This window comes from Oenanthe melanoleuca, chromosome 4 (genome assembly GCF_029582105.1).
Source record: "Oenanthe melanoleuca isolate GR-GAL-2019-014 chromosome 4, OMel1.0, whole genome shotgun sequence".
Lineage (NCBI taxonomy): Eukaryota > Metazoa > Chordata > Aves > Passeriformes > Muscicapidae > Oenanthe > Oenanthe melanoleuca.
The window spans coordinates 26,498,561-26,513,822 of NC_079337.1; the positions used below are offsets into that span (position 1 = coordinate 26,498,561).

General features: G+C 42.1%; 1 protein-coding gene across 1 annotated transcript; it reads right to left on the reverse strand.

Annotated features, from left to right (window-relative positions):
• Positions 1-3,261: 3,261 nt before the first annotated feature.
• SPINK2 (serine peptidase inhibitor Kazal type 2) lies at positions 3,262-9,339 on the reverse strand. Its single transcript, XM_056490778.1, has 4 exons — positions 9,185-9,339; positions 8,735-8,772; positions 8,152-8,261; positions 3,262-3,708 (listed from the first exon to the last, which is right to left on the reverse strand). Exons 1-4 carry the CDS (start codon positions 9,225-9,227, stop codon positions 3,663-3,665), a joined length of 237 nt encoding a protein of 78 aa, XP_056346753.1. The 5' UTR covers positions 9,228-9,339; the 3' UTR covers positions 3,262-3,662.
• Between the last annotated feature and the right edge of the window lie 5,923 nt (positions 9,340-15,262).

Sequence of the window (15,262 nt, forward strand, 5' to 3'; positions counted from 1 at the left end):
TTAGGTTTACAGCTGATGATCTTAAAGGTCTTTTCCAACCTAAATGAATCTATGTTTCTTAAACTTAATTACTAGTGTGACCTCCCATTCACAACCTCACATTTCACTACAGCTTTGTGCATCCGGCTGCATTTATGTCTCCTACCATAGGCCTAACAGTGAAACAGTGCGGAGCAAGAAAAGCTATGAATCTCATGTAAATGCAAAGCTGATTTTTAGAAATTTGGAGAGAAGCAAGCTACTTGGAGTTTCCCAAAGCTTACCAGAAGGTAAGAGTGTGCATGCAGATAGTTACAGTACAACAGCCCCAAAGCCTCCTACAGAAGCCACTCCCCTTTGCCAAATGATCTTCAAATGAAGAGAGGGTTCACTTCAAGTGTCCACTTACACCTGCAAATTGCTGGATATCCAAAATATTTGACAGGGACTTGCAGATAAGACAGGACTTCAGAAAACCCAGGCCCTTCCAGCAAGCCCCAGTTTGGGGCTTGCTGCAATATCCCACAGAATCTACAGTGACAGCAGATACTACTAGACAAGTTAAAGACCTCAGTCCCAGCCCTATTCTCTGCTCTAGAGTGCTTCTCAGTAGGAGTTTTCAATGGGGAAGCTGGAACAGACTAGCTTACGTAGGAAGAGCTTTAGGTCAACTCTAAACATTTTTGCACCTAATGTCAGGAAGAAGTGCTTAAAAAAAAATTAAACACATGTATCAGATTCTTCATAATTTCTCATCAGTTGACTGAAGAAGCACTTACAGGGGTTAATTTTTCCTTGATGTAAAGATGAGGAACTTTCACAGATAAAAGTTGGGTTTTTTTTTTTGAGATTATCTAGCTAAGAATTCCCTGCCTACACTACACTACTTCTACAGATGTCTAGAGTTTAGAAAAGCAGTTTCTATGCATAGCAGTTGCTATGTGACCAACTCGAAAATCACAAAGCTAAGATAGAAGCCAGTTCAATCCTACACATGGCAATGAATGCCACAGTTTCATCTGTGAGTCAACTTTTCTACCAAAGTGTGTACCACGGAGTCTCCTCCAAAAAAACATGCTTGGATTCAATGATCAGGAAAAACCAAATTAACTTTGCCAAGTAAATGAGATTGACCAGGTATCAATTACACTAATAGTAATACAGTTAAAAACAAACAGCTCCTAACAGAACATTTATGCATTCAAATGATAATGATTAATAAAAACCCTTTCCTATACCCCCTACTGAGAATACAAAATGAGATTTAAAAGAAAACAAATGCTGCCGCCTAGAGAGCAAGCTGGAAATCCACAAATCCAAGCCCTTCTTACTGTCTCACACAGGATTCAGACATGGCTTTCCCTTCTGCTTTCGCTCATGGTCCTGTGTCCATGATCCATGGTCCTCTCACCCAGGAGAGACTTCTCTTTTCCTCTAGATACCAGTGTTACTAACCAGTTACAGCTTTGGTGGAGAAGGCCTGCATACCCTTCAAAGGGTGCCTGAAGCAAGGAGCTGAGCACTTCCAAGTTACCCACAGCTAAACTGAGAGCTGGAGCTCAGCTATCGCAGAAAACACACACACTGTGCCTGCTGAGCAACAATACATGGAGTTCAGAGAACTTTCTAAAAACAGTTTCCTGATCAAATTTAAAAACAATTAAAATTCCATAGGAGGGAGAGATGGGAATTTAATCAGTTAAAAAAAGCTCTTCTTGTAGCTCAGCCAGGAGAAAAAAAGCCGTTTACCTCCACATTTCATTAGCAAAAGCCAGTAAGATATCTTCTGACTTTGATCTATATGGATGGCTGCACATTCTCCTCCCAGTGAGATCAGGACTCTGCTGATCCTGTGAAGCTAGAAAATATCATAAAATCCTAATAAATCAAAACATTGTTCAATCACCTGAGTTCAGACAGAAAAAAGAGCCTTTCTTAATTCATAATCATGCCATTCAGCTAGCATAATTCCTGTTATACTCACATATGTGTAATAAGCTAACAAGAATGCTTACCATAAGGTTGTTGATGTCTAGATTACAGTAACAACCTTCTACGACATTGTATTGTGAATTATGCTGTGAAACTGTTTTTATTATATATGTTATTTTATTATTATATAATTTTATTCTATATTATAATTATATTAAAATAATATAATATTATTATTATAATTATTATATATTATTATTATATATAAGTTATTTTGTGAAGCGGAGGTTTAAGGTGGATGTTAGGAAAAGGATAGTTGGGCACTGGACCAGGTTCCCCAGGAAGCATCAAGAACATCTTGAGTTCAAGAAGTGTTTGGATAATGCTCTAAATATGGTCCTAAATGTAATGTACAGTAGGGTTTTTTTAGTAGTGCTTTTTAAACTTAAAATAATTAAACCCATTGTACTGAAATTCACCCTATTTTTGAGCTATAAGGCTTCATAAACACCCAGCTGGGGTACACTACTGTTTTGGGGTTTTTTTGCTTCCAGCCCTCCAGTTGTGCCACACATGACATTCCTCCATCAGTGATTAATCTTTGCTCAACAAAAATTAAAGCAGGCATGTGTTGAAAAGTAAGGATAGTTTTGACCCTTTAAAGGAACTGTAAGGCAAAAACATAATGGTTTTTCAAACCCAAAGTCAATGACCTAAGAATGTTCCTCAGGCATGAAATGTGCTGTACATCTCTGCCTGCACTGCTGCTGCCCAGCAAAGCCTGACAAAGCTATTGTCTGGGGCCAAGGGGTGCTGCTTGGCTGAGATCAAAGGTAGAAAGCCACCTGTGTATTACCAAGCACTGTAGGATGTTCAATCAACATGTGAAAAACAGGTGTTCAGTGGAACAGAAAGGAACAAACCCTAAGATATGTGCCCATATCCATGACAAGTACAAGGAGAGGACCAAACCTCAGTTCTTGCACACCCTCCTTATGGGAAGAACCACCAGAGCAATTCTGGAGTGCACCCCTTCACAGCAGTCTTGAGCTTTCCAATTTTGCTTTGATGTTTGCCACAGGAGGTGGCTCTTGGATGCCAGCCAGGCTGGTGACATCATGGCCCCAGGGAGCAGCGCCCAGAGGAACAGAGACCTGAAGGGCAGTGCATGCCCCCTGCCCATGCCTCCAACATTCCAAAACAGCCATTACTTGTAGCAAGAGCAGAGGGTGCCTAGGTTACTGCCCCCCACCAGCTGGACCCAGGGAGCCAGGGGCAGAGGGTTGGTATGTGTCAGGTGGCCATCACCAGTTTGATAGTCACCACAGGAAACCCCTCCAGTGGCTCTCCAGGGGTTGGTGGCACCTGTGGGCTCAGAATATCCCAGAACCAAAGAACACTGCCTTTGACACAGATGGTGGGGCCTTCTTGATCCCAGGCGGGGCTGTGGGAGTGGCACTTGGTACCCATTCACTTCCTTCCTTGGTGCACTCAATCCCTTCTCTGGTATAGAGTCAGAACATCTCTTTCTTATGATCCATCTTTAGTAAGAAAACAAATCAGGGTTCAGGTTACAACTGTACTATTGATATGTTTACAATGCAGTTTACTGATTTCAGTGCAGTAAACATACTTTAAATATGCAAGCTTGTTTATTAAGACAGACTACATAGAAAGTACACTTAAGGCATTGTTTCCATTTGGATTGTCTGTGACCCTCTTATTTTCTTGAAAAGTGGCCAACTGTCATATCAGCAATGTCCCTTTCGGAGAATTTCTATATTCGTGTTATCTTCACTGCAAACAGAAGAAAAATATATTAGAAGAGGAATACTACTTCAGTTTTATAGACACATTTTATTAAGTGGACTCTCTCATGTCTTTCTATGTATTCAGTTAAATGCTGAGATGCATTAATTGTATCACTTACTGTAAGCATTACCACAAAGTAACCATGATGCAAAAATTTATGAATCACATCCAAAGTGAGTAACTTACTACAGGCTTTGTTACCTATAAAAACCTAATAAAACCATCTGCAAACCTGAGAACTGTCAAACTACATGACAAATCGCACCATGAGGACTAACATGTCCATTACAAAGCAGAACTGCAAGTTTAACTTGGCAGTCTTTGAAGTATGAACCAGTTCTAATGATTACAAAGTGGGCAGGGTGCGAATACTGATGCACCTCTGCATCTGAGGCTTTACTAAATTTTGAATGTGTGGTTCTCTGAATGCTGGAATCTTCATTAAGGAAATTTTAGCCAAGTACCCCTTAGCTGGGAAACACTGGTTTGGTTTTTCTGCAAGTCCTGTACATAGTATTTTGGGATGCTCCATTTACAAATCTCAATTTACCAGGCAAGGACAGAAAAAGAAAGTAATAGAATGCAAATTGTCCCAGATCATCAGTTTGTTTCCTTATCCTAATAGAATCAAGATGGTTTACTCTTCATAAAATTCAAGAGACTTATGTTTACCCAAAAGCAGGCACTAATAGTTTTATCAGGGATCTTTTAACCAGAAGGTAGTGGAGCAGATCAAAAGGGCAAAATCAAGGCCAGGGGATGTAAAACACCAGTAAGGATGTAAGGAGAAGTTCTGGCTGAAGGACAGCCCTTACACTAAACCCTGCAGAGACAGCTCAAGCTGCTGCATCTATTTCCAAAGAGTGCATGGTGTTGTCAGACTAGATTTCACTAAGATCAAATGTTGTCATTGCTACTAGACACTGAGTGTGGAAGAGACCTGGAATTTGCATTTGAGCACCCACTTAATAGAGTAAATCTAAGCTTAAAAAAAAAAAAAAAAAAAAAAAAAGTAGGTAGAAAACCAACTTTGGTCTTACAGTTAAGGGGTTTCACTGCAGAGCCAGGATGGTGAGGGTTTGTGCTGCACCTTTGCTCCAGGTGTTTCATGTTATCATGGATCAACTGGAGCAATCTCTTCTGCAGCACTTGATTCACACAGGGCTCTCCAGGTGCCCACACAGTCCTTCATGGCTAAAAGAGCTCATGGACAGTACTGTCTTGGTCATCAGGAAGTGTGAGGTTAAGACCTCCAGTGCTCTAGGCACCAACTTCGTTGGGTTATCTTTCCTTAAATGAGCAAAGCAGCTATCAGTTGCTATAAAGCTTATTTATTACAAAGGTGCATCAGTCTCAAAAGCACAGTCACAGACATTAAAGTCCATGCTAAGTTTTGGTATAGAGTCCCAAACAGAAGCAGAAGCTGCTCCTGCCAAGGTCCCGGGAAGCTGATGTTGCTGCGGCAGCTCCTGTCTTCTTCTTGGGTGTTGGTGATGGCGGAGAGAGAGCAAAGCAAAGCAATAGCAAAAGAAATGGCAAAAAGCAGTAGCAAAAAGCGATGGCAAAAGCAGAGAGCCCCAGCTCTCCCCAATGCATGCTCTTATACAGAATCTTCCCAACAAGCTAAGACACAAAATCAGACCACCACTCAACCTATTAGAATTCTAGTTTCTTAGCATGCCAGGTTATATGTAAACTATGCATATGGTCTACCTTGTTCTATCTGAAAAATGTAAGCAATATTCTTACTATCGCTCTATTATGTCTAAAACTATATTTCTAGAGCCTCCACAGAAAACACTACTTATCCTAAAACTTAAACTTATACTAAAACTTACACTTAAACTTCTACTTTATGTGTGAGTGGCTTAATATACTTCAATCCATCCAAAGGCTTTAATTCAATCCCTGCGTTCTGATTTCTCCCTGAAGAATTCAGGGAGACTCCTGACTCACTGACTCCAACAAGGAAGTACAACTCCCTCTAAAAAGTCCCTTCATGGGGTTAAATATGGGCTAGAACAAACCTGCAAGCTGCCCATTGAGAATCACTCCAAGTTAATTGAGAAGTGACTGTTTTGTAATTTAGTACTGGATGTGTCCCTACATCTGTTTCAATATCACCACATTACACTATTTCAGCAACTGGTCATGCAACTTGCTAAATAGGGCAGAAAAATCTTTGTTCTGTCCTCCTAAGAAGTGTGACAGACTGTACCTTATATTACTTGGAGTGGAATGACCATTGCTTATGACTATGGGCTGGTTGTCAAAGCTGAAATTCCTCCAATAAAGCAAAATGTTTTATCCATGTTGTATTCATGCCAAGTCAAACACTTTAGAACAACTCCAGACTGAACTAGAAGGTCCCCAAATATGCCAGCTACTGAACTATAAAGAAAAACCATCAGGTGAGTATCTGACCACCATGTCCCTCCAGACCAAAATACATGTTTCTGAGAATGTAAGAAGACAGCAATTCTAAGACAAAATTCTATCTTGTGTGTATAATCGGATTTAATCCCATGTATCACACAAAACATGTACTTTTACATCTTATACTAAAGAGACATAAGCCTCATCACTAATTACTTAAGGAATTACTTAAGGAATTGAAATAAGCAGCAGATTTAACTGGAGAACCCTTTGTTCTGTATGCAATGCTGTATTTAGGAATCTAAATACCATGCATCCATCTGGAACTGAGGGATCATACCTAAATAAAATGAAGCATCCTAGAATGTAAGGCTGGATTTCAAAGTCCATCCTTCTGCTCTGAAAGGATCAACGATACTCTTAAGGTCAGGAGATGCTCTCCTGTCTGTATACCCACAATATGGATTTTCACTCTCTATGGGTGATAACTCAGCATTTCTCTTTGTGTTTTACTGTACTGATTTCACTCAATTTCTTCAGATACCTGGGAATTTTTGTAATATCCTGTACAGATCACCAGATCCATGCAATTTTGCAATTTTTATTACATAAAATATAATAGTTCTTTCAAATGTAAAATGCTGGTTGCTGCTTTTGAACCATAGAATTTCAAACTTCTGTGACTTCATCCTTTAACAGTTTCAGCTGAATAACTATTTGTCTGGTTATGTCAATGTCAAGTAAAGGTAATGTAAACTGCCTTATTAATGTTATGCACCACTACTTCTATTTCCTCCTACTCTGTTTGGTCAGTTTCGTGCCAAAAGACTAAATCTCATGGATATGATGGATTATTTCTGACATACCTGTATCAGTTTTGCTTATATTCCTTTTTACCTCTGGCTATGTACAAAGCAAATCACTTAATAACTTACTCCAACATCACTCAAAGCAGGAAAGATGGGTAGGCTCCTAATACGTAACATGCCAGAACCTCTTTTCTTCCCTTTTAACAGATTCTACTGTGTGTGCATTTTGAATGCTTTTCTTTTATTTGCTAACTGCAGGTTTACCAATTCTCTTTCCAATTTGTTGCTTACTTAGGTTGTTCGTACTGTGCTCTGGTGAAAGTGTTACCAAATTCTGCAGATCTGCTTGACACACTTCAGCACTTTCTTAACAATATTACCTTGAATGTCCTTTGATACCTTTGTCACTTTCCTTATTTTGGCCTATGTTCCTTTTACCTTGGTCATTTGAATTTTGTAGATCGTCTGGTCAGAATTATTTTTTTCTCTGCCCCAAAGCCAGAAACACATTTCAGCCTTCCCTTTCTTGAGATCTACCTGTTTGCAATTTTGTAAGCTCCCCTCACTGCTATTCTGCTACTCTCACTTATACCTTCTGCTGGAAACAGATCTTTTATTTCATTAATATGAATTGCCTTTTACCATCAAAATTCTATTCACAACAGTTCCTCCAAGTTTGTACCGAGAGACTGCTCTATAAAGGTTTCCAGTCAATTGTAATGGGGAGCAATAATGCTCATTAGATACTGATTCTCTGTGTTTTCAATTAAAAAAAATTATTACATTATTAAAGAATAAAATACTCTCTCCCAAATATCAGGCAGTCTTTTTCTTGATGTTTAGACAACCAGATGGCAAAATAGTATTTTCTCCTAACATTTAGCACCCTTATTCTTCTTTGTGAAAGGAAGTGCAGGAGATTGGATCTTAAACATAAATATTTTATATGTACAGCTGCATTTTGAGTGGGACCTTTCATGTTTTCTGATGGAAAGTGTGGCATTATTGGTAGTACGGCATTGTACAAATGCTCCTTCTTAAGAATCACTAATACAAATATTCAGTACATCCAGCTGACCCATTTACAGATTTCATTATAAAACCTGTTGCAAGAGATTCACTGCTGAAACTGCAGTGCAACAGTGCAAATGATCTAAAGTCAGTAAATTAGCTATCAGTTATCTGGAATGTCAGGGTGAATGTTCTGCTTGCATATAGGGAAGGGAAGGACAGAATTGACTACCTGTTAGCAAGGCAGAGAACACACTCGTTTCCGTAGGTCTCTCCATCAGTGCCACAAACGGGATGGTAGTCCCTTGGACACGCATAGTTCCCATACTTGGCGCAGTCAGGCTAGGGAAGACAGTTACAAAAGCCAAAGTTACACCATTTAAAACAGGTTTCTACTCAGCTTCTGAAGAATCCTGACATACACTGAAAAAAAAGTGTCCAATGGGAGCTGGCACAGCATTTTAAAGTGCCACATTGTCTTCCATGTTCTTATGGAAATCCATCACTTGAGGCTTTGCTCCTGCTGCCTGGCACGGGTTAGCTGTGGTGTCAGAACATATTTGTGACCCACAGCGGGGACAGCAGGTCCCCATGAATGGCAATGCAGACGGAGATGGTAAGAGGTGGGCATCGCCAGGGCTTCTGTGCTGCGGAGCCAGCAGCCTCCCGCGCCCCTCAGGTGTGGGGAGAGACACTGCTCAGCGCCGGGACTCCGGAGCCAGGGCAGGTGCAGACCCCCAGCGTGGGGCCCGCGGCTCTGGGGAAGGGGAGGCCTGGCTGGAGGCAGGGAGGGCAGCGGAGCAGGCGGCACTCACCGCGTAGCGGGCCATGGCGCCGGGACACGAGAGGAGCCCTGTGAAGAGTGAGAAGCGTTAACGGCGCCTCACGGATCCTCTCGACCTCCGCGGGATCAGCCCTGGCTTTACCGACCGGACAGTGCCCCGTTCCGGCACCCCCTGACCAGTCTCTGCCCGCTCCTGGGACACCCTGACCAGCCGCTGTCCCGGTCCCGCTCCCGGCCCCGACCAGCTGCCATCCGGCACCATCCTGTGCTGGTTCCACGCTCTGCCTCCGGATGGCTGGTGCCCACCCCCGGCTAAGATTCCGCCGCTGCGCCGCTGAGCAAGTCAGGGCACGGCATCGCTTCAGGTTTCCCTCACTCTGGGACAGAACTGGCCGGGGCACGGTACCAGCCCGTCTCCCACTTCCCCGGCACCGGCTCCCCTCCCCCGACTTCCAGTGCCCCGGCGCGGTGCGCGCGGTACCGGCGAGGAGGACAAGCAGCAGCAGTGCCAGCGACCGTGCCATGTCGTGAAGTGAGCAGCGACGTGAACTGAGCAGCGCGGCGGCGGCGGCTCGGGGGCGGCTCGGGGCGGCTCGGGGGGCGGCTCGGGGCGGCTCGGGGCGGCTCGGGGCGGCTCGGGGAGGCTCGGGGCGGCTCGGGGCGGCTCGGGGAGGCTCGGGGCGGCTCGGGGGGCGGCTCGGGGCGGCTCAGGGGGCGGCTCGGGGCGGCTCGGGGCGGCTCGGGGCCGAGCGGGTACGAGGCGGGGCGCGGGGCGGCCGCGGGGGACGCTCACGGCTGGGATGCTACGGTGGGGATGCGGAGTTGAGCACTGCAGGAACCTCCCCGAGGAACACACGGGGATGGAAAACTTTTCAGAGCTGTGCAGGTGGGCAGCACACTTAATGGGGCAGCGCAGGCTGTGATTTCAGCGTTTCCCAGGCTTCCCCACTTGTCTTCAGCTCGTTGGGGTTGTGTTTTAATTGCAGAGTATCTTAGGCAGTGCAGGGAGGTTGGAAATACGCACGCAGTACCGATAAGAGTGGTTAGCTTTGCAAAGCCCAGAGGCTGGCTTTGCACAGGGTCTGGCTTTGCAAATGTTTTTATGTGATTTCCTAAAAAGTAGGGTATGAACTTCTTGTAAAATGGCCTGTGCTTCTGTGTTTGAGCTGGGGTTAGACCTGTCAAAGGTTTTGATATGTTCCACACAGATACATACACAGACATCACACGCACCTTTCCTGTCTATAAGTCAATCTCTGAGTCCTTTAAAGTATGGCTTTTTTTTTTCTTTCTGACAGTTTGTCCTGCCTACACGGCATCATAGGGAGGTTATTTTATTATCTACTTAATGTGTTCTTATTCCTCCAGGTAACCTCTGCAAATTGATTGCAGTTTCAGATTTTCATTCTATGCACACCTTTGTGATTACTACCCAACACAAGGCGTGTTTCATGCAAAGGCCTCTGGCTTGGCTGTTTTAAGCAAGATGCCTAATCAGAATGTTTAATGACTGGTTAAGCATGTAGAGGGTTATTTCTCTCTGCCTGATCTCCTTCCATAGCTTTCCCAACTTTCTGCTCCAGCTTTGCCTATTCAGCCATTTGAGATGAGGGTGTCTTTCTATTACCTTGCTGGTTGCTGGATTTGCCGAAGGATCGTAAGGGGCTTAAATACTTGAGAGTTACGCTGTGGTGGGTTTCCTTGTTTCTTGAAGGTGTGCTTTTTCAAAAGGAAGGGTGCCAGCTGAAGGTGAAGAAAGCAAAACCAAGAGTAGAAGTTATCTCTCAGGCTGTGAATCTTGTAAGTTCCTCTAACCATTTAAATGCAAAGCCCTTGCTCCCAAAAAAAAAAGCCTGAACAACATGAACCAGGTAAGAGCTCAGCGTTCCACCTGTTGGTAGCCCAGACCAGCTTTCTCCTGACCAACTCCTGTACAACAAGCACTAAATGAATGTTCTGTCATCAAGTCTCCTAAGAGAATAGCTCCCCCTAAAAATCATTCTATACACTGATGTATTTTCCAGCATATTTAATGTTAATTCCATGGTCATCAGTGTGTTGCACTTGATCCCAAATAAATGGCATGAATGGGACCATTTGGGTAAACATCACTTCAGTTGCCTTTCTGTTACAGTAATATGAACTCAGTCACAGCCATGTGTTCTATCCTAGACAAAATAGGGAAAAGTAAAATAAAGGTGTTCTATTGACTATGTGACAGTCATATTTGAAACTGGTGCCAGTCTCCTCAATTCTCAAAGCATTTTGTTTCATTTACTTATAGTTTTCTACTGAGAGTACTTCATTTTGCCTTATTTAAGTAAATTTTAGAGACAAGTCTTTAAAGATGGGAAAATTGTAGAAATGAGATTTTAAACAGAAGAAAAGATAACTTACAAAATTTGTCTTCTGGCAAGTTTGAGTGTCTATTACAAGAAACTAATTTTCTTTCATAAATTATTAACTGGAGGCAAGGAAGAATATAATTATGCAGAGAACTTTTGTATTCTGTTAACACATTTCTGATACGAATGCTGAGTCACTGGAAAAGAAAATCGCAGAATTATTTGCATATCTCCCAGAAGTTCTCTTCATGTTAAAATCAGGTAGCTGAATAACAAACATGGAATATAATAATAAACCTAGTATGTAGGCTGCAGGGAATAATGCATAATTAGAACTTACATCCCTACAGAGGTTTGTTTCTGCTTTAGGCTGAGTGAAATAACCCTCTGTGCTTGGAAGCTAGCATTTATTTGAACTTCAGTCAAACTCTTCTGGTGCTCCATGGCCTTGCTGCTGCTCGAGTGAGTGCTAGCCAGCTCATTCTGAGATGTGTCTGCTGCAAATATTGACACTGATCATGACCACCTCCAGGTGGAGTCTTGTGAGAGTGGAGTAGAGGGGGAAAATCACCTCCCTCGACCTGCTGGCCATTTCTCTTTTTATGCAGCCCAGGATATGGCTGAGTTTCTGGGCTGTAAGTGCACATTGATAAGACATGTCCAGCTTTACACCCACAAGCACTCCAAGTCTTTCTCCACAGGGCTGCACTTTATATCCATTCATCCCTATCTGATCTTCATTTTTAAGTACCTGAGTCTACTTGGGAAAATCTGAATTTTCCCCATACTCTTGGTGTTTCTTGGAAAGAAAATGTGTTGAAGACTTGTGGCCTTTGGCATCTTTATCTTTGGGGATTTTCTAGACAAGATTCTAATTTTGTTGATCTACTGTTGCCAGTAGTCTTGTTCCAAGTGTCAGGGAGGTATAGACTCAAAGGTTCCTTTCAGCCACTGTTCTCAGGGTTAAGTGGCAGGGCAGATTGGAAATTTGCTTTGAGATAGCAGATCTCAGCATAAAATTAATTTACAATTAAAAAAAAAAAAAAAGCTATCTATCACCTCACCTTCTTAAAACAGTCCAAGTACCAGTAGGATTGGGACTAAGGAACTGGATTGCCTTGCTACCTCTAGGAATCAGCAGTGTGGCATGAAATATCCTCTCTGCCACAGGTTATGATGGATGCTAAAGCTTTAGACTTAGAAGAAAAAAATAGAGTTGCAAGGTAAGAAACCATAGGTGGCCTTAAGAGTATGAAAATTTCCACTTGAAAGGTTCCTGCAGGCTGCTGCAGGCAAAAAGGTGACACATGGGAAGTCTGGGTATGCATTTACTCCAGTTTTCTCTTGGCCATTGTTAGAGATGGCCTCACCATCAGAGCAGACACTGGTGAGAGGGATGCTGTGGTCACACATAACCTGCAGTTAATGTCCTCTTGCAGCCTGCAGTCATTTGGGGGAGGATGTTAAATCCACTGTAGCAGCAGGACAGTGCAGTTGATGGGCCTACGCTGCTGCAGGTGGTCTAGAAGGGCACAAGTGCTTGGGCACAATGCTTGGCCATGTCTCAACTGTACTTGTGCCATGTACATGTGAGTCTTCCCCATAAGTACAGAAGCTTGTCTTTCCACCTGAGTAACTGCAAGGGTAAAACCAAGCAACATAATACAGGGCAATCAAAAATGCTTCTGAGCTGCTCTTCAGCACACCAGTCTGGGGTGGCACTGCTGAAAGCCTCTTTCCTAAGGCTCTTGGAGGGGCTCTTGCCTCCTGTGAGCCTGGATGCCCTAGAAATGGTTTGGTACTTGCTTCTGCCAACTTGAACCTGCACAGCCAGAGGGCAGCGATGGACAAGAGGGGGAAGAGCTGATTCTTCTAATGTTTTTGTTTTCCTGACAAAGATTCCTGCAGAGAAGAAGTCAGAAGCACTGAGCACACCGATAGGCTTTTGGTGTAAGTCTGGGTTTGTTGTGTGTAGGGAGCTGGTTCCAGTTGTTATAAATTACTGAGCACAATTGGGTAAGTCAATCAATAAGGCAATTTATTAGTTAGTTGATAAGGAACAGGCAAGCAGCGCTCGGGACATGGGGAGTCTGTGCTCCACCAACACGTCCATCTCACCTTTGGTCACTGCCCCTTTTATCGGCAGTTTCTTGGTGGGCTGTGACATGCCCACTGTGCTGGGGTACAAGTCCGAGCAAGCCCAGACATGTTGGCTAGGACTCAAGCAGCAGTGGCTACAAGCCCCCACTCGGTTTGGACAACGTTGTCAGGTTGCACTCCTAGCAAGCAGGTAACAGCAGGGACAAGCCTGCTCATGTCCAAACAAGTTCGCGTTTTCCTTATACGTAAGAGTGGATACAATTCATTATTATAGTGACAAAATAATAAAAATCGATTTTAAAAAATCAACAATTTACAACAAAGTGATTTAAACAAATATAATTGTTATGAATGCATGACGTTGTTGGCTCTTTGCAAGTATTGGATAAATGCTATATGTACAATGTTAAAATAGCATTTCTATATGGATATAGTCTTGGTTAATAGTAAAAGTTAGACATAAGTTTCTTAGAGATAGTATGCTTAAATTACCTGCTTAGTCAAAGATAACAGCCCGTGAACATGTGATGGGGACCCCTGCAACTGACAAGACAATTATCAACACGCACCGGCTGGACCACCACCCAAATTAAAAGGGATAAAGTGAAGAATAAAACCACAAGCCAAGAAACACGCATGCTCTAAAAAGGCGGACCCAAGGAGTGGCCATGCTAAACAGTTCCCAGAAACAGTTGACTATGCATGAAGGTCTATGAATATGTAGCAAATGGATGGATTGCAAAACGTATTTAAAGGGGTGTTCCCGAAGCAGTGGTGTGCTCTCGGCAGCATGCCAAGTACCCGGCTGTTTTAGCCCTTTGCTTTATGTATGTCTCCTATTGTCTTTTTTATTAAACCTTTTAATTCTCCCAAAACAGTTAACCGTGTTTTTCACATAATAAAATTAGATTTTCCTGTGTCTCATGTCTGTGCTTTTCTTTGGATTCAGTATTTTTGTTTATATTGTTCATAATGACATGAATCACTATGTGACATCTCACAATCCCTCATTTTCTTTTTTTTTTTTTTACTTTATTGATTCGTGTTCTTTAAATTAATTTAAATAAGTTAGTGGTTTGGTGGGTTTTTTGTTTTTTTTTTATTTTATTTTATTTGCAGTTTAGTATTTTTTTCATTTTGCATTCAAGTACTTAACTTGGATGGATTATAACAGTGACTGTTGACATGGACATGTGCAATAAAAAAAGAACTTTGGTGTCTTTTTATATATAGTTTTTGGTAGCGTCTGTGACATGACTTGGTTGGTATCCCATAAGGGAAAATGATGAAAAAAGGAGTGACAGAAAAAGGAATAACAGAGGTCCAGTATGACTTATACTTCCCATGCTTATGGGGTTGCTACCCATAGGAGGTGTATATGATCTTCTTGGTGGCAAGTACAGTGACCAACCTGGTCTTGCCCTCTATTTCCTTGTTGCTTCCTTTTTTGCTTATTTTTAGGCAAATTGTCTTTGACACTTTTTAATTGTAGATTCCTATTGGTTTTTAGCTATTTTCCATTCAACAGGCACTATAAATTCCCATTCACAAAGTAAAGTTATTATTTTAGTGTGGTTTTAGTTTTATCTGTATAGAGAATAAATTTGCCACTTGGTACTTTTTATTACAAGAACATTGATTTTGTGAATTACAATAATTTTTTTCACATTTTAAACATTTACACTTAACTTAGCTAGTATGTTTAGTATTGGGATGAATTAGACAGGGTATGTAGTGTGGCACTAGTGAAAGCTGTAATTCCTCCTCTTCTTTGTATAAATCACAGGCTAAGGCTAGAATATGAGACCGTAACAGTCTTGATCCTCTTGTTTGAAGTGGAAGTATTCCTCTTCAAGAATGCAAAAGCTTAAAGTCAGCCATCAGTGTTTTTGTTTGTACACAAAACAGGCAGGCTGCCTAAGCACTGAGGTTAAAGACACTGAAAATAGTAAATAAATACATAGAAAACAATATTAAAAATGATAATTTAACAGCACTAATTGTTTAGAATTGCAGTCCATTTCATTATATTACTTTTAATATTTTAGCATCTTTTTAACTACCATACAAAAGTTGCTGAAGCAACTTTTCTTTAAACTAGCCATACAAGAGCA

Excerpts from the sequence above, each read along its gene's own strand:
- SPINK2 (XM_056490778.1), bottom strand. The coding sequence starts at position 9,227 with ATGGCACGGTCGCTGGCACTGCTGCTGCTTGTCCTCCTCGCCG. Across the intron at positions 8,773-9,184 it reads GCTGCTTGTCCTCCTCGCCG|GGCTCCTCTCGTGTCCCGGC; the intron begins GTACCGCGCGCA and ends CACTCTTCACAG. Across the intron at positions 8,262-8,734 it reads GCGCCATGGCCCGCTACGCG|CCTGACTGCGCCAAGTATGG; the intron begins GTGAGTGCCGCC and ends TGTCTTCCCTAG.